The sequence below is a fragment of the Octodon degus genome, unplaced genomic scaffold (genome assembly GCF_000260255.1).
Source record: "Octodon degus isolate 3935 unplaced genomic scaffold, OctDeg1.0 scaffold00043, whole genome shotgun sequence".
NCBI classification, from domain to species: Eukaryota; Metazoa; Chordata; class Mammalia; order Rodentia; family Octodontidae; genus Octodon; species Octodon degus.
Genome location: NW_004524619.1, coordinates 15,610,175 through 15,634,199, shown reverse-complemented (window position 1 = coordinate 15,634,199; position 24,025 = coordinate 15,610,175). Strand labels below are relative to the sequence as shown.

Here is a 24,025-nt window from a genome sequence, read left to right as displayed (position 1 = left end):
TGTTCACCCTACATGTCTGCTATTTCTACCTACTTTTTGTTTTTGTTGTTGTTGTTAGAAAAGAAAAACTATGGAAACATTGAGTAGAAAAATTCTTCATCAAGAAATTCTGTCCATCTACCTGGTTTCTTACCTGCAGTCCACTACCACAGTCTGGAACCCACCACTTCAAATGTTTCCACAGCGTGGCCCCCGCCTGAGTGTGGCCGCCGTGGAACAGGGACATGGCCAGGGGGTGTGCGGATCCGCTGCCAGAATGAAATACAAATAGGAGCTGTGCTTGGGGGCACCCACTTGTACTCCTAGCACCAGGGAGGCTGAGGCAGGAGGATCGCGAGTTCAGGCCCAGCCCGGGGAAATGAACAGGACCCTATCTGAAAAATTTAAATTAATTAGTTAAAATTATTCTGATTTTAAAATTTGGTACTACTGCAGTTCAATGTGAAGGTTTTGTGTTCAATCTATAGTACCACAAAAACAAATCAAGAAAACAATACATAAAAAAACCACCCAAAAAATGAAACAAATTTCAAAACCTTAATATAAAAACATAATGCAATACTTTAAGCCTTTACTCTTACTACTGATTTCATGCTGAGGCAATATTTGGTTAGCGTAAATATAAGAGATTAAAATGAATAAAATGTAAGTTTTTTAATGGTTGTAATATAATATAGTCTTGTATAATATAAATTGTATATGATACATATGAAAATAAAGCCACATGTTTTTCATCTCTTTTAATGTAACTTCTGCAAATTGACAATGGCAACACATGGGTCACCGTATGCTGGCTCTAAGTGATCGGACTGAAGTGGTCAATCTCAATCTAAAATGCAGTATTTTCTTTTTTAAAATAAATTTTATTTATTTATGTGTGTGTGTGTGTGCGTGTGTGCGTGCGTGCGTGTGTGTGTGTGTGTGTGTGGCCAGCTCAGCCCACCAGGGGGCGGGGCTGGCTGGCATGTGGTGCTGGGGGATTGAACCGCGGTCCCTGTGCTTTGCTAAGCTTGTTCCAAGTAGGTGCTTTAGACCACTGAGCCATCTCTCCAGCCCAAAAAATGCAGTATTTTCAAAAGATGCTTCTACACTGAGGCCTGATGACATTTCCTGCCTCCTTCACACCTTCTGTGACTCACAAGCTCTGATTTTTCTTTTTACACAGTGAAGAACAGTTATGCTTCTAAAGATGCATTTCTACTGCATCAGTGGTCCTAAAAACATCTTTAAGGGATAAAAAACAACAATAAAACTAGATACCAAATACAAAGGCTGATGGTCCGGGTGCTGGGACTCTCTGAGGCCACACTGCAGTGATGGTGACGCCCAGCCCAGCCATGCACCCTCTGAGAGCTCAGTCAGTGCCCCCTAAAGGTGGTCCCTGAAGGGACGCCCTCTCATGGTGTGACAAGTACACAGGAAACCTCAGGGAAGTTGCAGGCACCCACAGCGTTCATTAAGTGGTGTCTGCAACGTGAGCACTGGAACTACCCCGCACCACCTCTCTAGGCCTGCTCTCGGGCTACCTAAAGGTTCTCAGATTTCTACTTTGACAGCATTTTCCAATTTAATCAGAGCTCCTTTTCAGAAAGCGTGTCCCCCCAACTGTAACTCTCAGTACGATTCAATCAGCTATCAGCATGCCACAGAGCAGTGCCACGCTGTCGAACAGCCCTGAGCCGTCCTACAACCAAGGCTGGCTGTGACAGAAACGGTCAGCTGTGACACCAGGGACACTGCCATCTTTCCCTCAAAAGCCTGCTCTCGAGCCCTGCACAACCTGACTTAACTTCTCCGCTGAGCTTACTCTAAATACCTGGGCTGCCTTAAGCGCTCCTCTAAATTAACCCAGGACGTACACACAAAAGACCAGCCCGGTGGAAATTAAATATTGTACCAGTAAGATGAAACTCTGCTCTGAAATGAGACCTTTATTTCAACAAAGTCACTAACGCCACTTCCACGGGGTCCCCTGCTACTAGCAGAAGCCACTGGAGAGTAAGACATGCCTGGCTGTGTTCGGACAACACAGGACCGTCTCCTGACACTTCCAACACCCCTGAAGAGACAGGTCAGGGACAAGGACAGCAGGCAGCTTCTCGGCTCCACTGACAAAAGACTCTTTGAAGAAAGCCCGATTCAGGTGACTTAAGAATTTAAGTGAAGTCCACGATGTGGGAAAAGAAACGGCGTGCTATTGCAAAAGGCATTCTTCATAGACAATGTCCCTGTCGTCTGTAAGGCCAGGTATCTCTGGTAACAAGGCAAGATGGGATGAAATGTAGAGATACAAATCACCATTATCACGGATACCGAGGACCCCCGCCCCTGCAGCCCACCACTGGCTGCATCCCAGGCTCATTTTATATTACTGGTAGAGAGACAGGAATCACGTAAGTTTGGAAAAATATGTTGAATAAAACTGGTTTTTTTTTCAGTGGAACATCTTCTAAACTCAATATACCAAGGAACAGAATAAATCACCAAGAAGGTACTGTATGTATAAACATATTTCTAGGAGAATACAGTGGTGGGGTGCTGGGCTGGCTGCACACGCCGCCATGTGTTAGAGGTCAAGCTTGGAAGGCCAGGACCACCCTGGGTGCAGCGTCCCCATGGGGAGGGCAAGACACTGCATGTGACTATGTGGGCTCACCATGGAGATGGAAAGCAGGCACAGGGCCTGAGAGTCCCCACCCAGACAGAGGCCACGGCTAGACACCATCCCACCAGTGTGACAGAAGCACAAGAGGAAGGAACCAAGATCTGTTTCCCAAGATCGAACGTCAGTCTTGGTCCAACACTGGTCAAGAAGGTAGGTCTGAGAAGACAGGACAGGGAGCAGCAGCAGGTAGCACACCTGACCACGTGCAGAGATGGCTGAGGGCCCCAACGGAATATGAACATGGGAGTCAGCCACAGAGCGTGGGCAGCCTGGCCCCACAACTTTTCATCCCCCAGATAACCCATCACTTCATGCGGAACGTTTTACAGTATCATGGCTGAGAGTGCAGAAGACAGACACGATACCTGGATTCAGCTGCCCTCCACACCAACACCTAATTCGGCACCCACGCCTCACAGCTCTGAACACACAGTGCTCTTGGGGACAGGAGATGTGGATGCCACACAAGAGTCTGGGCAATCTTTCGAAGACCAAAAGACATTTGGAGCTTACTCTGCCTGATGCCAAGGCACTTATGGCTTTAAAGAGTGTGGTTCTAGACCCTACTGGCTACCTTTTGTAATACAAACAGCACTTGAGCTACACCAGCCTTCCAGAATAGATCTGCAATTCTAAAACATCTGGTTTCCATAGTCTCAGAGAAGAACTCGTAGACTTGGACCATATGGTGATGTGTACATGGTATATATTAAGAAGGATGTCGTCCCTTTTACTCACTTACTCAGATGCTTTAAACAGAGCTGAAATGAACCAGCTGTGAGCTGTACTGGAAAGGGCGCAGGCAATCAATTTGGGTCATTTAAGCTTATTGAAGACTTCAACTCATAAAGCACCAATAAGTCTGAATCAACAGATCCTGCAATCTCTTATTGTAATAAATAAGATTTTAATTACTTTAGACAACACGCATGCGATGAACTTCTGCTTTAATGGTGCTCTTGGAGGTTTCATCTGGAGGTTTCTCTTCGAATTAACTTCACTTATTAGTGGAAACACCCCATGATTCAATTCCGATTAGTGTGGCATAAACCTTTATTTAAGTTATTAGCCACAGACAAGGAGTGAGTGTGGGGTAGAGAGATGACAAGGACAGGATGTAAGTCTCCAGAGACAACTGCAGTGGGACAGATTATGGGCAATCTGGGGCACAGAAGCACTGCAGCAGGCCACTCTACCATTGCTGTTCTATTCATTGTAATAGTCTGAGCTTTGTGACCTTACAGAATACTTCACTGGATTTACAAACTCCCTTTTGGCAAAATAAAATAACAGGGTTCCATACGTTCTAGGAGCTGGTGAGTGGGCATGTGCAGGGTTGTCCTCTTGCCCAACACAGCCTACACTGGCGCCTCCTTATCCTTTCCCCCTAGAAATATCACTGCCTTCAGAGCCTAGGAATGGCCGGGCTGCAGAAGCAGCCTCCAACTTTCCACTTCCTGTTCATAGACATCGCTGTCGCTGAGACCTTCTGTCTCCTGTAACCTCTGCTTCCAAGGCGAGGTCACAGAGAGACTACATAGTGATCCCTGCTGCTCTTTCTGGTCAACGTCTGTGTGGCCACAAGAGGGAGACACATGCAAGGCAGGGGCTGTACCTTTGGGTCCCTAAAGCGTGCCACCAAAGCTGCTCAGAGAAGTCTGCTGCTAAGCAGAGTGAAGCTGAACAGGTGAAGGAGGGGGGGACCAGGAACCAAAGTGGGTCCAGCCTCAGGCACTGCACTGAGGCGATTCCAACTTTCTTTGCTAACTTGAACTGAGTGGTAGAGAATGCTGGAGCCTGCAGTCTGTGATCTGCTCTGGACTTCTTCGTTCAACTGGTAGACCAAAGGCTGAATGCAGGACTTCAGCCAGGAAGATGCAGAAAAACTCTAATCTCTGGATGCCCACAAAGCTGCTGATAACCTCAAAGAATTCCTGAGGAACAACGACACCTATAAAGTTGGGTTTCTTACTACGTATCCTCAGGGCACAGACCTGGCATCCTTGGGAGCACATGCTTAAAATTCAGCCTGCAGACCAGAGGCAGCGCGAGGGAGGCTGCTGTCATCCCCACAGCCGGGACTGTGTCACAAGCAGAAGTTGACGACAACCATCACCGGCACAGCTGCCGCACGGAAGGCAACGTACATTTCCTCTGCAGAAACCACAAGAAGCTGGAGCGACTTCCCAAGCAACAAGTCCTCGGTGGCCACCTATGTTTCAAATGATGCCACAAGATAAAGGGAAGGCTCAGTTCCGGGAAGCACACTGCTTTCTCTGGCCTAGCAGCATACAGCTGTGACATCAGTGACATCTGGGGACTGAAGGACTCCTTGCAGAGAGGATGTCAGCAGCACCCCTGGCCTCTAAGCCCCAGAAATGAGTGGCATTCCACTGCCAGCACAGGAAGCCACTCGGTCGCTGCTTAGGGGGTGGGGCAGGACACTGTCCTCAGTGGAGGACCCCTGCTATTCATTCATTATCCCAACGGAATCTTCCACAGTGACCCCTCTCGGGCCCACATACACAGCACAAAAAGGACAACTAATGCCCTCAACGGTGAGAAATCACTCCCTGAGGGACTCCAGTGGTCTGACCTCCATTCTAGTGTCTCGGAATACAAAGTAGCTACACAAAAGGACATAAGCCAAGCCGGAGATGCTCCAACAGCCTAGTGACTTCCAAAAGAGCTGGTGCTAGCCAGGAGCTCAAAGCAAGCAGCCTCACGGGAAATCTTACAGACACGTTTTAGACAAACGGAGGCGAACGTCCTGTGCACATTTTAGAGCGCAATTTGATCCGCTTACCTTTAATCTCTAAAATTAAAGTTTTTCCAAATAGATCACTGAGTGATTTAACATGCTCACCACATTTCAAGACAGCGTGTTAGAAGCCAGATGGACCTCCAGGAGGAGCTCGACACTGGCAGGGTGCAGTTACCATCTGACAGCACTTAAGTGGGGAATGTCCAAGCGACCTCATCCCCGAAAGCAAGCCCAAGCTCAGCAGCTGCCTCAGCTTCTCGACGCAATGGATCGCTTTAAGGCATGCAAGTGCAAATACTCTTTAGAAGTTACGGGATCTCTAAAGAATATATATTTATTCTGTTCATTTTTCTACAATCAGGCATGAGGTTGTCTCTGTGATTTCAAAGGAACCCAAAGCCTCCAGCTCCTAGCTCGGGGATCTTTTCCACAGTAGCTGCCAGGTTAAGTTTTCAAGCTTTTAAGCCCAGGCCTTTTGTCCAGAACTCCATGAAGTGAACAAATGGTAACCCAGTTCTCAGACAAAGACAGCTCTGAGCACAGCTGGCCACGCACAAGCTGCCACTGGCAAACGTCCGCCAGACCTCAGGGGAAACCCTGCCCTCAGACACACAATCGAGTTTTGCTTCTAGGAATGAAGTTTTCCAAGTACAAATCAAGCTAGGATTTCTAAGAAATGATTCATTCCATTGACGCAGAGGAGGACAATCCATTAAGCAGAAACCCCACCCAGGAGACACATAATTCGTGTGACTGGGACAGGAAGTCCCACAGAGAGTGAGGACTCCTAGAGCCCAGGGAACTTGGGTACTGAGAAAACTGTCAGCAAAACAACAAGAAACAGCAAGCGTTTTCTTAGGAACAGTGGAGAACAAAGCTACCTCGAAGGCCACTAGAGGCATGAGTGATCAGGACATGTAGTTTGCTTTCAAAGTCCAGCTCCTGGGCTGGTGAGATGGCTCAGTGGTCTAAAGCACCTACTTAAAACAAGGCTTAGCAAAGCACAGGGACCGCGGTTCAATCCCCCAGCACCACATGCCAGCCAGCCCCGCCCCCTAGTGGGCTGAGCTGGCCACACACACACACACACACACACACAAATAAAATTAAAAAAAAAAAAAAAAAAAGTCCAGCCCCTGGCACATGACTGCCTCTTCGAGGAAGATACAGAAATTAGAATGTCTCTTCCCTGAAGTGGGTTACAGAAGCTGACAGTCTCCTGGTCTTCAGTCTTGGAGCTGCTCTGCCCTAGCTCGCCCGACCTTAGGTCAGAAGGGCCTGTAGTCTTGTCCTTTATTCTCTCTGCTGCACAGAGAGGCCAGAGGAACCGGATGGGCCGGGCCATGCTGGTCTTTCCCCTTGGGTCCTCCAGCTTTACGGCACGCCGATCCTGTTCCACAGGGCTGTCAGGGCTTCCTCCACTACACAAGATGCCAACAAGGTTGAGGCTCATGGGAGCGTGGACAAAATTCATCAGATGGGAGAGCATCCCAGCTGTGTGGGGACACAAGCTACTGGGCTTAACACCCGCCCAGACCGCACCCTACATATCTGTTATGGTTTGTGCATGGGTGTCCCCTCAAAGCCTCATGCATTCATTGGGGAGCGGTTCTAGACTTTGTGATTAATTCAGGGTCCAAGGCTGGGATTATGGGTCTGAGCGCTTGGGGGATGATGGGCGTGAGTGCTGCACCATGCTGGGGCAGAGACCCTGAAGGCAACCGAAGGAAGGCGAGAGGCGGGCTGGCTGCAGCCGCTGCTCCTCTCTGTGCTCCTTGCTGTTTCTTGCAGCCATGCACTGCTGCCCTCTGCCATGTGCCACTCTGCCTTGGGGCCAGCCAAGCATGGACTGAAACCTACTAACTGAGAGCTAAATAAACCTTTCCTTCCTTCATCTAGGGTGTCAGGTATTTTGTCCCAGCAACGAGGGAAAGCAACTGAGAGAATATTTCTTCATCTGGTTTAGGATTTGTCTCCTCTGTTTATAATAAAGTAGCAAAGAATTAAAGTTCCGGGAGCCATTCTTCAAATTAAATGTATACAGAGGGGCTCATGGGTGCTCCCAGAAGCTGTAGAGGCTAGATGACTGGGTCTGATGGAGGGGCCATCTCCTGATACCTGGGGACCCACCCATGGAAGGGGAACACTCTCCCCAGGGGGACAGTGTCAGAAGTGAGCTGATTTAGAGATCTGGAAGCTGGTGGCTGGCGCAGAATGACAACTTGTACTGGGGCAAAATTCCACCCCTTTGTAGGTGACCTCGAACTCATGGTAATGCTCCTGCTTCCACCTCCGGAGCGCTAGGGTTACAGGACTGAGCTGCCGTGCCCAGCGTCAATTCCACAGAAGTGGAGACCACAGAAGTGATTTGTGTGGAGTGTCAATTAGACAAACAGTGAGTGTGTCTTCCATCACCACATCAAAAGCATCTATAAGCAAAGAGACACTGAAGGTTCTCTCATCTTGTAAGGTTCTGCCTGCAAGCTTCAGGGATACCCAGAAGCTCACTGAGTGGCTTGAGGAGTCAGGGTAGGAGCAGGCTGAAACCCTGGGAGTTACATGGAAATCTATGTGGAGATTCTGTTCTATATTTTCTTTCTGAAGGGACTGTCAAGTTTAACATCAATTATGACACACAAAGAGCTGAAGATATTCTTTTGCTCCTATGATTCTAAAAGCTACCAGTCCACGGTTACTCTGTGTTTAAGGATAGCCAGGCCGTGGTACTGAATGCATTTGATTCTACCACAGATTAGCAGGGTGTGTCAGAAGAGAGCGCCAAACAACCTGCTTATTGCATGGACAGAACGGTGACAGCGATCACAACTAAAAGACAAAGTGAGAGGGCCTGGCTTACTATGGCCCCGTCTACCACGCCTCAGTAGGGGACCCCAGGACCAGTATTTCCTCGGGCTAGCAACACAGATCTGTGAGAAAACGGACACAGAAGCGCTGAGGACTGAAGCACACCGTCACCACTGACCCCATGACAGTAACAGAGAGTGACTCATGGCCAGACTGATGGTCACAGTCTCTTTCTCAACAGCTGACAGGAGAAAACACACCACAACAATTACAAAAACTCTGGAACTCAGAAAACGTCCTGAGACTTCTTCATTGGTCACTGGCGTACCCGTTTTCTAAGGAGGGACACACTCACCCAACCTTTATACAAAGTGTCACCTCTGAGGATTGGAGACTTGGACAGTGAAAAACCAAGTCAGGGGAGGCTGAATCTAGTAAATCCACGATAGTATGTGGTGATTTTTCTGTTCTCCCCCTGAATGAAGATTACATATCAGAGGGGCAGCAAGCTGCCCTGCTACAAAGGATTCCTGATGAGAGATAAGGTACTGAGGCCTCAGTGCTTGCCTGGCAAGCACAAGAACCCGGGTTTGATCCTTGGTACTGCATGTCAAGCTGGCCCAGCTGCCCCTGGAACTGGGCGTAGTGGTGCACACCCGTAGTCCCAGTGCTGGGAAGGCTAAGATGGGGGGATCACTATGAGTTTAAGCTGTGTACCGAGACTCTGTACCTAAAGCATAAGTAAATAAACAGAGATGAGGGATGCCCAAGTTTGACCTGCAACTGTTTGAGAGTAATGAATGACACAGCGTAGGACTCACGCAACCCCTCCAAATAGTGCTGTACTTTGAGATCCCAGGTTCTCTCACCTCCACCGGGAACCGCCTGCCGTTGACACTGTGTTCTGAGCCGGCAGAGCCATTGCTGTGGCCCCAGTGAAATTCCACCTTCTCCGCCTTGAATCTGCCAGGCAGGCCAGCACCACTGACGAAATAGTCATCTTTCAGAAGGATGGCAACTGTGGAAGTGGAAGAGAAGGGAAAAACCAAGATGAGTTCCACACCCAGGCTCAGGACTTCTGTTGTTTTTCATAAAACAAGATTACCAGGATGGGAATGATTTCCTTATATACCTATCAGAAAAAGTCAAAACTACCACCCTGAATAAACTGAAATATTCCAGCTGCAGAACACACTCAGATCCTGGGTCTAAATCATGACAATCCCCAGGGAAATATTTCACCCATTTCTTATCCATTTAACAGCTGGGCGGGGGTGTGGGGGGATGGAGACAATGACAGAACAAATTGCTGTGAATCAGGGTCATTGGCATCCGCTGGAGGGTCACAATGATCTGGAGGGTGAGCTGTTGCCATTTAACAACAGTTCCTGGGGCTATCCTGAGATCAAGGTCAGGAATGATCGGGGAAATGCATACGATAAGCCTGCGGTGAGTGGGACACTTCTTTGATCAGAAACCTAAACAAGAAATGGGGCTGGGGGTGCAGGTTCTTCCGGGATGGAGGCAACACTAGTGGGAAGATGGGCTGGGAAGGCGCACTTTACATTAATAATGCCCAAGAAAATGCTGTGCAAAATCTACTCATTAAGTCACCTAATGTTGGCTGACAACTGGGTTTCTCTACTGCTTTCTTCTTGGTCTTTGAGGCAGGGTCTTGCTATGCAGTTCAGGCTGACCTTGAACTCACTTAGAAGTCCAGGTGGGCCCGGAGCTCCCAGAAATTCCACTGCCTCAGCCTCCCGAGTGCAGGCACGATAGGCACATGGCCCTACACACAGCTCTAATTCTTTTCATTCTAAACATAAGAAAATCGCCCATGAGAAAGAACACACGCACAGGAGTATCTACCGGACAGAGAGCCTCACAGTACATTCACACCCTAAATTTCAAATATATACCTCTGCCTTCAATCATAGGAAAGAGCATTCAAGAATAACTTGGATTTGTACTAAAAGAAAACTATTTTTGCAAAAGGAACGTAAAAATCTCAGTGCATACAAAACAGCTGCTGTTTCACCATGATACAGTCCCTCTCTGTCTCAAGTGGAGTCATTCATACCCTTCACAATGTCTATTGGTTGCTAAATACGCGCTAGATGCCAGCCAATACAGTGAATGGCTTGTGACCCCAAGCCAAGCTCGCGCAGCCATGGGAAAGCTCTCAGACCCTCATTGTGGCCTCTTCCTCGGGATCCCAGCGAGAGCTGCAAAGAGAAATCCTGCATGCAAATTAGGTCACCATAAAAGATAGGGACTAGACTAATGACCCATTTCTGAAACAGGGTAATTAGTTTCAGTATTTCTGTGTATAAAGGAAGCATTAAATGCAAGTGAGGAAACCCTGATCATATAAATCCCTTTTTATTGCATTCAAAAGGCAGTTTTCTCCCAACTTCTGAAAAATATACAGTGAATGTTCAATTAGTGGCGCAATGAATTAAAGGATGAAATGAAGCAAGTGTTTCTTGTGCCAATTAGACCCGCTTCGGCACTGTTCCAACTGTACTCTGTTTGGGGCAGGTTTTGGAGCAGGGGTCAGCTTGCTTTTCCTGCTGAGGGCAACTTCGTACGTATTTTCGTTTTTGCAGAGGATCTGCCCAACGTGACCTCCTCTCTATAGCACACAGGTAGAAGCTAAAGATGGCATACCCATGAAGGCCAGAGGCCCTGCTCTGGTTCAACCTGAACCACACTGGAATTTAGTCGGATACACCGTTCCTGTGTTACAGACTATCCACTATTCTCTTTTTGATTTTTTAAGAGAGTCTGAAAGTGTAAAAAAAGCCAGAGAGCCTATCATTTCATCCTATCTAACATATAATATCTCAGAAAACAAAATATTACCTGAACTACTGTAAAATTGTTGTGTACATAAATATACAGAATGACAGCTTTTAAAAATTACATGCTATCCATACACTTTTCATTCCAATGTCAAAATACCTAGGCATTAGCTCAGCGGTGCCTAATACCATGAACCATTTGCAGCCTGGCTTAAGCGCTATATTTAAAGTTTGCATCTGAGGGAAGAAGGCAGCCATTTTTTTCTTTTTCATTTCTTTTTTCTTTTTTTTGTATTTAGGACAGGGTCTACAGGGTCTACAGGGTCTCACTTCGTAGATCAGACTTGTAGTGATCTGCCTGTTTACAGCCTCCCAAGTGCTGGGATTACAGGCATGCACCACTATGCCCATTCTCAATCCCAGTCTCAGCATGCTCCAGGGATGGGGCCGGCAGAGCAGGCCTGGGGATCGAACTCCAGACCCCTATGTCTGTCTAAGCAGGCGCTTTAATCTGCTGAGCTATTTGGTAGGCCCTAAAGTTAGTGATGTTAAGTCAGCATCTGTTAAAATACACCAGGGCCTCGGCTTCATCATATAAATATTTGATTTTACCTAAATCATTTATGTCTCTGTCACAGGTCATTTTACTTGTTTCATATGAATAATTAAAGACATAATTAGGAAACTGTACAATCTGAAACGTTCATTTCATTTTTCGTTTTGCAGCGTTCCTCACAGCCTGCCACAGGCACATGAACCCCTTCCAGAGACGGTTTCCTCTTGCTTACATAGGAAGGTGGTTAGCGGTGATGACGTCCTAATGACAGCGGATGACAGCGCAAAGGGGGGCATAGAACACTTCAGGAGCACAAACTCGTGCTGGGGTACTGCAGCATGGCAGCACACACCTCTAGTCCCTGAGAGGTTATAGGCATTCTGGGAAGCTGAGGCAGGAGGACTGCAAGTCTGACCCAGGCCTGGACAATTTAGAGACCTTGTATCAAAATAAAATAATAAAAGCTGGACTGGAGATGTAGCTCAGTGTGAAGATCCTGGGTGTGGCCTTAGGCGGGTTACTCTAGTCCTCTGTGCCTCAACTTCCAGCTTATTAAAAAAGGGGGTGCATTATTAGCAGCGCCTACAGGGCACGGCTGCCCATAGCCACTCAGCGCAGGGCCGGGGCCCAATCAGCCAAGCTCCTGCGGGCGCCAAGGTGCGCAAGAGAAGCGGAGCTCCTGGACCCCAGGGGAGGGCGGCTCCCCACCGCCAGACAGAGCCCATCCGAAAGCCGCACTGGCTTCCACAGAAGTGACGAGAAGCACTAGATGGGCGCAGGGTGGGTGCACCGAAACCTCTCCTGGAAGGAGACCTCAAGAGGTGACCACGCGCGAGACCACTCAAATGGACCCACAGAGCACACCGCCTTTTGTGTGCCGTCCTTCCGATTGTCGAGGAGGTGGAAGCCTCTGGGCTCCCTGACATGTGTTCCTTTCTCTCCTCTTCTCTCCAAATGTAACGCTCAAAGGAGAACAACACAAGACACTGATTTACCTTCACAGACTATAGACATATTTTTAGCAAGTCTATCCATGTCGAGCAGCAATGGTTTCTTTTATTTATGGTACTGACAAAAAATGTTTTCTTTTAAAATCAATTCAGTTAATGAAAATAAAATAGGCAAACTGATAGGAAGCAAGTAAGTAAACAATAAGGCAAGAATAATAGACCCGCTGGGCCTGGTGGCCCGTGGCTGTGTTCCCAGCTGTCCTAGAGGCTGAGGCAGGAGGGCTGCCAAGTGTGAGGCTGTCCTAGGTAACTCAGAGAGACTGCTATGACATAAAAAATAATTTTCATAGGGCTGAGGAGGTAGCTCCCCGGAGAGTGCTTTGCTACTCTGGGATCAATCTCCAATACTATTTTCCCCCTAAAAGAACAACCAGTAAAAATAAAATATAAAACAGCAGCAGTGGCAGCAGAACATGGATAGGGCAGGCATGAGGGAGGCAGCTGGCAGAGCGCTGCAGACTGAGTGGGTGTGTGCATGCTCTCGGTGCCTAGGCTGCAGGCTGATCCTGGACACGGCACACGGGACGCAACTGGGGAGACCTGTGTCCCTGCAGCTGAGGCCCGAGGGAGAGCCTGGCGCTTTCACCACGGGTGGAGCAGCGAGACAGTGGGGAGCTGCCGGTGCCGTCCAAGCTTGGGACTGTGAGCAGCGTCTGCAGTATAAACACGCATCAGCCAGCAGTAACACAAACAGGGATGTGTGTGTGCACATGTGCGTGTGCACAGGGGCCCCAATGGCCTTCTCAGCATGAGCCCTCCTATGGGATACACTGCTCCCCCACACTTAGGATGGTGGTGAAATCAGGCAGAAGCCCAGAAGCTGGCAGGGGCAGGGTTCCAAGCACAGGGCTCCTAGGAGATGCCCCAGGTCCTCAGCCACACGCCCCGGGCCTTGGGGTCCAGGCTGTCCCAGTATGGGAGGAGAGACTGGTGACAGGGGAGCACAGCTAAGCTCTAGGGCCTGTCAGCATTGGGAGCCGGGCATACCACGGGAGGCACTGCTGTTCTTGGAGCCTCAGTCTCCACTCTTCAGAGGTACTACTGGGCAGCAGAGACTTCCGAGAGGGTCACAAAGGTGCTTGGACATGGAACACGCAGGGCAGCAGTGCACACCCGGCCTGGGAGCACAGAGCTGCCCCGACTTAACTGTGCTCAGAGCCGGCCTTTCCCTGGAGCCACCCCAGGCTCTGCTAGGGACAGGGCCCTCTTGGAAGTCTGGCTGGCCCTTCAGCAGGGCGATTTTGCTTCCTTGGGCCTGGAGAGATGACTGGGCAGCCCGTATCGTGGTTGGGATTCCTTGCAGGGCACCCAGCTACACCTTACAGCCTGAGTTCAGCAAGGAGGTACAGGCGGGGTCAGCCAAATCTTCTGTGTAAACAGCAACAGATGCTAGGAGGGGAAGACATTGCAGGGAAGAGCTCACTGCTTCCATCCCCTGCTCGCTTCTTCCCAGCATCAATAAGGTCAGAGAAGCCTAGTGTTATAGGGTCTTCACAGCTGGAGCCCCAGCTGCAGTCCCCCCCACCACCTGTGACCTCGGGGATGCCTGGCGCTCCCGGAAGGCGGAAGCTCCAGTCGGAATGGTGCAAAGCCTCAAGGGCAACGTTTTCTCCACTATTTCACAAATATTTACCGAGCAATTGCTGGGGAAGAAGAGGCAGGGAAGAGGAAAGAGGGTGTGACAGGCCTGCTGGGAGCCTCTGGGGCTTGAGGTAAAGATGTTGCCTCTGGGATGCACAGGAAGGAGGCACTGCAAAGCGGGAGAAATTTGGGGTGATGGAGGTACCCCGAGAAAAGCAATGCTGAGAGGGTGAAGAAGAGGCAGGGCTGAGGAGTGGGGGAGACAAGCGAGTTTCGTGATATGGCCAGAGAGGAAAACAGAGAGAAGTAAGGGAGATAGCTCAGTAGGATAAGCACTTGTCTGGTCAAGCACAAGATCCTAAATTCAATCAGAGAGAGAGAGAGAGAGAGAGAGAGAGAGAGAGAGAGAGAGAGAGAACCTGATGAAGGAACCGTGAAATTCTGTCTCCTCCACAGAGCAGACTGCAGAGGAGCACTTCCTGGCAGAACCAGAAGTGGGTCAATTCCTACAGCCCTTCCAGAGTCCCTACATATGCCCCCTGGGAGGACCCGCACCTACCCGAGACCCAGCAGGCCCAGATTACCCTGGTCTCACTGAGCTCACACTACCCAGAGCCAAGTGGACTTGTGAATCTTTCACAGCATGAGACACAACAGATGGCAGTCTCCAGGGCATGCTGTGCCGGAAAACGCAAGCAGGTTTCCCAGCGACCCTCCGAGTTCAGGGCGACTGTCCATCAGTTGGTGCAAGGGCCAGAGAGAGAACCAGGGAGACAGCTGCGCGCTGAACTCCAGGGAAGTCTGGATGTGGCGCGGGGACGGCAACTGCTGACTCGTCCACGCGTTGTTCTTTCACGCTTAGTGTGTGCGAAGGATCTGGGCCTTTGCCCAGATTATGGACAGGATGGCCCATAAAGCAAAGGGCCCAGAGTACACCAACAGTTCCCAAAAGAAGAAAGGAGTTTTTTAAAATTTAAAACAAAACGTCTTCCTTTGGGTAGCCTTGAGCTGTCAGAGCGGTGCCAGGGCATCTGATGTTCAGCGCCCAGATGTTTCCACAACAAGCCAAACCTCTGCTTGGCTAACGTGCTGCTTTTGCACAGCAGTCCCTGTGGCCTCGGCAGAAGAAACGTGACCAATTAGTGACACGCAACACAGACTTCAAGGGAAGTATGAGGCAAGAATCACCCACCCACCCTAGACTGTCTGTCCCATCCCTCATTTACAGCTGCTGAGAACCATGAAGGAATGGGGTGGCGGTGGGGGTGCTGGAGTAAAGCTGAAGGCAAAGCTTGGGTACCACGCAGTCGAATCAGACTCCAGTAAGGAAACATACTGGAGGAATTAGGTCTCACTGCACAGCTTAGACGTGCAGTGATCTTCCTGCCTCAGCCTCCACAGCACTGGGACTACAGGCATGCAGCACCACGCCTGATTTTGAGGTCAGCATGGCATGCGGTACCAGGAATGAAACTCAGGTCTTTGTGCTTGCCAGGCAGGCACTTAGGCCACTGAGCTGTCTCCCCAGCCCGATAAATAAAAAAAAAAAAAAATTAACTTAAATGTTCCAGGGGCAGTGGCTCAGAAGAAGTCTAGCATGCAGGAGGTCTGGGTCAAAACCCAGTAGCACAAAGAAACAAACAAGAAAACCCTGTAGCTCTCTTTTAGGGCCAACTCTGGAAGTTAGGGAGAAAGGACAGAAGGGACCTGCGCGCAGGGGAGGCGGGGCACAGACTCACCAAGAGGCCGATGTGACATCACGAGGACACTGTGGGGAGGGGGGACAAGGAAAGGTGGGAGGAACCCAACCCACAAAGAAGTCCAAAGCTCACACGCAGACCAACAACAGAACCAGGAGCAGGCATTCAAAGGGCAGAGGCCAAACCCAGGCACGTGGATTTCCTAGAAACTTCCTTCCCAACCTCAGACCACTACAGGCTTTGGCCAGTGTGATGCACTTGGGTGACTAGGCCCGTTCTCCAGACCCGCCTCATGGGTGGAGTGGGGCATCACAGCAGGCCACAGAGGTGGCGGGGAGCTCATGATGGAGGAGGTGGCCCTGGAAAACCTGCAAGGTGTCCCACTGACCCAGGAGCAGCCTGGAGCCATCTGTCAGAGTCAGGTTCCCATCAGCATTGCCAGGAGGAAGGGAACAGCGGCTCTGGAGGGCTGCAGTGGCGGCGGTCAGCGCGGGCTCAGGGCTGCAATGTACGTCAGAGCACAGAGGATCTTTCAGGGTCAAATGCGGACAAAGTCACAAAGCCACACCCTTCTGTGCCTTGGCCCAGGTCGCACTCTCATGCAGGGAGAGAGCATGCCGCAGGGCCATGGCAAGCAGCATCAGGGATCGAACTGAGCACCTTGTGCTTGCCAGGCAGGCGCTTACGCCGCTGAGCTATCTCCCTGGGCCCGAGGAGCCTATTTGTTAAAAATACTAGACAGCACTTTGTTTTTCATTTGTTTTTTTATATTCTACCAATTTCACATAGTATGTTCTTGCTACTGGTTTTTTTTTTTTGGCTGTTCAGATCATTTTTATTTTAATTTTAATAGATTGCAAATTGAAAATAAATTATTTACAAACATAAATGAATATAATAAAAATTGTCCAAAATAAAAATGAAGAATTTACAGATCAGTCATAATAGTTCACTGTGTCAAAACCAAGAAACTGGGCTGGAGAGATGGCTCAGTGGTCTAAAGCACCTACTTGAAACAAGCTTGGCAAAGCATAGGGACCGCGGTTCAATCCTCCAGCACCACATGCCAGCCAGCCCCGCCCCCTGGTGGGCTGAGCTGGCCACACACACACACAATAAATGAATGTAATAAATAAAAATAAATAAATATTTAAAAAAAAAAAACCAAGAAACTTACATTCATATAACTAGAATTCTCAAAGTAGAAAGGAGTAGGCAATAAATATTTAAAGATTTAAAATTTTTGAATTTAGTTCAACTTATAATATCACAATTACAAGAAAAATGAACCTTTTGTACAAGAAATTTAAATAAAATCATACCAAGATACACAAAAATGAAACTGTCCAAAACATTGTAAAGAAAAAAATCATTAAAGCATATACATAAAAAATACTAGCTATGGAAGAACAAAATTAAATACCATCTTATTCTACATTAGAAAGAAAATAAAAGGACCAAGTGTGTAAGAAACTAGACTAATTACAGGACTGAAAGAAAAGATCTGTCTTCTTTGAATTTATTCTTAGCAAACATACCTTTCAAAACTAAAAGTAAGAATTTCCAGCTATACAAATTTGAAATATTTTAATACCTCCAGAAGTAGCATATAGGAAATAACAAAGAGCATAATTCAAAAGGCAAGAGAAGTTGCAGTATGCTCCTGGATGAACAATAAAGAGCTCTCAATATGATAGTTATGCAGGACTATATAAAAAATATATTAGATGAACCCTTATTTAAAGGTCATTGAAGATTTCTATGAAACAATACCAATCTTATGTTGGGTTATACTCATATTTTTTTCATATATATGTTGTGTGTATGTGTGTATAAGAGACAGGGAAGAAGTAATATAAAGTCAACAGAAAATGGAAATATACTTTTTAAAGTTTCTAATACTAGGAGAAGATATCATACGATGTCTTTTAAATAAATTGTAAGTCAAAGATATAGTATAAATCTTAGAACAAAAATTAAGATTAAGCAATATTCAGAAAATTAAATACTAATTAAAAATTAAATGTTTCAAAACAATTGAACTAAGAAAAAGTTTTCATGATAGCAAAGAAGTACTAAGAGTAAAACGTAAGATAAATACTGCAATGGCAAATAAGTGACCATCACTTCTAACAGTTTGGGGATGCGACATCGCACAAAGTTCTAGTGTGTTGTGGACATGCATAATGACCGTGACAGTTACTGGTGGCTAGGCATGACTTGTGGGACTGAGCTACAGCTATTTCTTTGAAATCCACCCTGTAGACCCAGATGGAATCATGACCTATAGGGTGGAAGAGAAGTCCATTTGTAGGATGTGCTGATGGAAATATTTTGCTGCTGAACACAAAAGAATAACTGAAAGACTACTATTGTATAGCTCATTCTCCTGTTTACCCTATTTGGTGTGTTCTTTCCATTCTCATTCATGGGGATGTGATCAATTTGCTCCCTCTCTAGAACATCTTTTAGTAGTCTGTGTAGGCTTGGCCTTGTCATCATGTTGCTATTTGTCATAAAAGTATTTCACTTCTCCATTATACTTGAAAGAGAGTTTTGCAGGATAGATCAGTCTGGGTTGGAATTTGTTTCCTTGCAAGACTTGAAGTACTTTGCTCCATGCTCTTCTTGACTTGATGGTTTGTGAAGAGAAATCTGCCGGATCTTGATTATTATATGTCTGGGTGTGGTTTTCATTGGGTTGATGTTATTTGGAGTTCTATATGCTTCGGTTAGCTGAATATCAGATTGTTGCCCCATATTTGGGAAGTTTTCTGCTATTACTTCTGCCCATATTCTTTTTATATCATTTATATTGACACCTTTCTTCTCATTGATGCCTATTAGTCTCACATTGTTCATCTTTGCATCGTCTTGCAGGTATTAAATTATTTTTTCCTACATCCTAGCTGTTTTAAAGAGATCTTTTCTTACTTTTTCGCTAGCTGCAATGGTGTCTTTAAGGTTAGAAAGTCTATTTTCACTTTCACTCAAATTTTGCCAGCTTGTGATTGAGGTTTTAATTTCCTGTGTATCACTTTGAATCTGTTTCATACATTCTATTTCTTTCCTGTATTGCTTATTCAGGGGTTCCATCATTTTTATATTCTGCTCTATTTTTTATCAGTGTATTCTTTAGAAGCACTTAGTACTTCTTTGATTAGAGTTACCACTACATTTTTTAGTTCCGAAATTATTTCTGATCTGATTTCTTCTATACCTTTCTGCAGTTGGTTCTTTACTGTCAACACTATTACTTCAGAGATATCTGGCGTGTGATTTCCAGTTTCCTCAGTGCTAGTGTCTTCTGCATTTGTACTGGGTGGACTTGCGGCCTGAGACTGCACTTTGTTCCTTCTCTTTGTCATTTTGTATACCACTGTCTTCTGACCTTTGGTATAGAGCTTAGAGTTACTACCTTCGCACCAGGTCCGGATCTATGAAGTTCGGATTCCTCCAGGTGGGTGTTGCTTGGATCTGGCTGCTGTGCTCCACTTCTTTCTGCTGCAGGAGTTGAACCCTCTGTGTCTCTCTGGCAAGATGTTCTGCTCCTGAATCAGCTGGGTGGGTCTTGCCTCTAGCCTCTTTGCAGGGAGTCTGCTGCAGGGTTCCATGCTGGGCCTGCGCTCTGGGTCTATTCAGGATCCCGCGGCCCCTGGTGGTCTCACTCACACGCAGGGCCTGAGCTCTGGGACTATTCCGGATCCAGCGGCCCTGGGTCCTCTCACTCACTCGCTGGCCCACGCTCTAGCACTTCGTTTGTTCTTCAGCTGTTTGCTTCCCCAGTGCCCAGGCCAGGCCCAGGCGAAATGAACGCAGGCGCGCCCTTCTGCTTGTCTGAACTTTCAGAAGGGAAACCAGGAAGCCGCTCCTGGCCACACCAGCAGCCCTGGAGCCAATCTTTATGAAATAACATCCATTTCTTAAAGGCACTGTGGCAGGCATGGAACACAGGCAGAGAAAGAGGCACAGTAAAACAGCACAAGTGGGCACAGGGAAGTAAAATACCAGTCGCACACCACGTTTGCCACGTGTCCCCGGTGCAGGATTTAAGGGAAAGCAGCAGATAAAAACAAAGAGGAAGGCGCTGGTGAGATGGCTCAGTGGTCTAGGGCACCTACTTGGAGCAAGCTTAGCCAAAGCACAGGGACCGCGGTTCAATCCCCAGCACCACATGCCAGCCAGCCCCGCCCCCTGGTGGGCTGAGCTGGCCACACACACACACACACACACACACACACACTAAATAAATAAACTTTAAAAAAAAAGAAAAAAAAAAACAAAGGGGAACCCTGCAACTTTGCGGGGACCAGCAGCCACCAGCTGTGTCTGCACTTCTGAACTTCAGCTGAGCTAGAAGCTCGAGCTATGATCGTGAAAGGTTCTGGTTGCCTGCGTTGTCTTTCACTCCATGAAAATGAAAGAAAGGATAGAGAGCCTGGGGGGGGGGAATGAAACCCCAGTCGGCACAGCGGACAGTCCCGAAGGCGAAGGCGAGCGCGGCGGGGCGGGGCAGGGCAGGGCTTTGGGAGTGTTCATTGGAAAGGTACTGTCCGTATGCAATAGGCAGCTTTAAATGCTAACTTTCACTATTCATATTTTGATATTCAGAAGACAAAGTCTATTTTACAGATAAGTGACCTGTAAATTTCTATCAAGAAGAAAAACCACAGAAAAGCAAAACAAAACAACAACAACAAAAACCTTCCTCCTGAATTTACTTTCTGGAAATACAAGTTTTTTGGGTTTTTTTTTGCAGAACCGGGGATTGAACTCAGGCCCTTGCACTTGCCAGGGAAGCGCTTATTTTACTGAGCCATCTCCCCGGCCCCCAATTTTAAGCCTAGTACTTTTTTTTTTTTTTTTGGCAGTACCACTGATTGAACTTGGGACCTTGCCCTTGGAAATACAAGTTTCAAGAAAATACTTTTAAGAAGGAAAAATGTATGTTGCTTAAAAATTAACGAGTTACAGAGAAGGTTTTTATATACCTAGATAGATAAAAAAATTAATAACTGCTGTAAAGTCAAACCATTAAGTAAAACGAATTTTGTTTAAAATTTTAACTTTACAACTACTTGTCATTTTTAAATTCATGTAAGAAATAATGGAGCGGTATCACATCCCTTTACCTATTTTCTCCAATTATACCATCTTTCAAAATTTACAGTGAGATCTGTGCATCGAAAAGTAACTGCAATTATGAAGGCTGCCTATCAGTAAGATTCGCTGTGGACATTCGCAAGCCCTCCCTAATGCAGCCACATGGCAACCTGCATTGACGTGTGCCCGCAAAGCAAGAAAATCTTTACTTTCTGTGAAATGCTGGACAATTTATGAATTCGTGCAATACTCTAAGAGCCACAACAAAACCAAAAACACCCACAGGATTTATTCTGGCACCCAAAGTTCTAAATAACTCTAAATTGACACCCTTATTAAAAAAAAAAAAAAAAAAATCCTGTGCTTGTTTCAAACTGCATGTAACCAGCTGGCTGAGGCTTTGCAAAAGCTCCTCGCACAGAGTTGGATTAGAGGCTTTATGAGACAGGGGCCTGTCCAGGATTATGTTCTGAATTTGACAGTAAGAAATACAGTTTAAGAAGTACCGGGCACTAGCTTCCGCCTCTCCCAAGTGCTGTGCCTCTGAAATCTCTGAGACAGATGCACTGAAATCCCGCGAGCTGTGCTCTAAGATCAGGCCCACACACAGAGGCAGGCAACAAGTTGTGCAGGACGCTGGAAAGCCAGCAGAGTGACACAGATTGGTAATCAGCCTCTGGAAGGCCAAGGTCATGAATCAACTTACACTGAGCGAACCCTACATATGACTAAAACCAACCTTTCATTGACGATCTCAAGCTGAAAGCTGTCACTGAAGCGTGTTATCTTTGCAGAAGGCTGTCAAGCGTTGCAAGTCAAGTAGAAAACCACATCAGTGAGCCCAGTCCATTGCCCCTGGCAGGCTTCCAGAGCTGGGCATGAGGATGGCACTCAGCGCCAACTTCTGACCATACCCAAGGTGGTGAAGCTCTCCCGAGCCACACGCAGACGTCCTGGGGAGGAATGCCCCCTCGCAGTTTACTACAAGACACCTGCACTGAAATTCGAAGCAGGACCACTAGTAGAACATGAATTTTAAGGAGAAACACAAAATCTATGCTGGGGAATGAAAAGGTGTAAAAACACAGCAACGCTGGTACACAAGTTCTTCCCGAGCAGAAGGAATCAAGGTATAGGACCGGGACAGGAAGGACAGCTGCTTAGGAAGGTATAATGACAAACAGCCCAGAACCAGGAATCAGTGCCTCGAGTCAGTGGGGAGCAATTCTGAGGGCAGGACAGGCCACTCACAGCAGGAACAGTGCAGAGAAGGTTGGAGCTATGACGTTCCACGTGTAGCCAGTTAGGGCCAAAGAAAAGGCTGCTCTGCCATTCACGGTGTGCAGGAGAAGCAGGGCAGAAGGTGCAGGCCGCAGCCCGGGGCGGGGCCTCTTGCAAGCAAGCCCCTAAAGGGATGGTGAAGAGTGGCCTGCAGTGACACTCTTCACCACAAAGTATGCCTTCAAAGAGCAGGAGAGGAAGGAAGAGCAAATAGATTTTCATGGCTATGAGGTGTAGAAATCGTCTCTAGGACTCCACACCCCCCCAAGCAGCGGGAAGCGGAGGCAATACGGCTTCTGTGTTGGCTTCCACACTGGACAATGGAGCCCAGCAAGGCATTTGGGTCTCCTTCATGGACCTTCCAGAAGTGGACCTCTTCACCTCAGTGCTTGTGGGTAAGTATCTCTTGGGGATTAGCAATGCAAAAGGTTGATGCTGCCTCTTCACAAACCCCCAAACAGCAAAGGGAACAAGGAAAAAAGAGGCGGAAAAGATCAAATTACAGATAAGAAACACAAAGAGATGCTTATCTTTATTCTGAAATACTAGGAAATGGCAACAAAGCAAAAGCTCAAGAAAGAAGGAGTCTGTTTTCATGGCATGCTGGGAGCCAGGCTATCTGACTGAGCTTTTCATGTGCTACGCCAAATGGTAGCCTCCAGCTTCCTGTGGCTGGTGAGCCCCAGGAGGTGCCCAGCACAGCTAAGGACTGGATTTTAATCTTATTTTTCAGTTACACCACATGGCTAGCGGCTACCATACTGGATTAAAACCCAAGGCAGTTGAAGCTCCCTACAGTAATGTGCTTTATGGAAGGAGCAGGATGGGGACAGGTGACCACTAGGGACACCAAACTATTGCACGTTGACCAGAGGCAAGGGAAAGAGCACAGCGCACCTGTCTTCCCCGTGTTCTTCATCCAGGTTTTGTTAGAGGACTCAACGTTAAAGCCTTCTAGCTTCAGCTCCTGGTATTCTTCCCCGACGCGAGCATGGTGGTCTAAGATGTCTATGGGCGACTGGTGGCGGCCTCCGCAGCTGACGCTGGATGTGACCCAGTGCTCGGGGCCATAGTCACCTGTTGAAAAACAAGAACATTTCAGTGCACACAGCTCAAGGCCAGGGATGGAGCAACTAAGATTCAGAACACCAAGGGCTCGAAGTTTCAAAGTCCACTTTTCAATAGGTCCCTATTTCATAGAAATCAGTGCAGAAATAAAAATTATGGATTAAGTCCATCTGCTGGACACGGCAAGATTTCAGAAAAGATATGCTGCTTCACAGAAGTTTCCTTCCTGAATTGCCATCAAATTTTGCTAATGTAATCTTTAATCAGATTCAGGGAGCTGCACAGAAGGGCTGTCAGAATTGTTCACATTTTTTGAAAAATTACAAATAAGATTCCTAAGATAATCCGAGCATTCATTCACAACAAAGTGACTTAATGCGGGGACCAGAGTTCGATCCCTGGCACCACATGCCATGTGGCCCACCCGCGGGCAGGGCATGCTGAGATGGCGAGTGAGAGTGGGTGTGGCCTGTACTTCCAGTACTTGGGAGGCTGAAAACAGGAGGATCACTAGGAGTCCGATCTGCATGGTGAGACCTTGTAGACCCTGTGCTAAACACATAAAAATTTTAAAAAGGGACTTAATCACTTTAGTAGTTTTGCTATTGTGAACAATGTCCTAAGTAGAACTTGCCTTTTAGTGCATAGGAATCAGTAAACACGAAAAGAAGAAAAAAAAAAAAAAAAA

The 24,025-nt window shown here is 47.4% G+C and overlaps 1 protein-coding gene across 1 annotated transcript in view; it reads right to left on the bottom strand.

The window, feature by feature from the left end:
* The window catches only part of Ptprg (protein tyrosine phosphatase, receptor type G), a 703,518-nt gene that overhangs the window by 258,285 nt on the left and 421,208 nt on the right, over positions 1-24,025 (bottom strand). Inside the window, exons 3-4 of the mRNA XM_004631705.3 lie at positions 23,167-23,346; positions 9,104-9,252 (exon numbers count right to left, since the gene is read on the bottom strand). Coding sequence (XP_004631762.1) covers positions 9,104-9,252; positions 23,167-23,346 — 329 coding nt within the window. The remainder of the gene's footprint in view (positions 1-9,103; positions 9,253-23,166; positions 23,347-24,025) is intronic.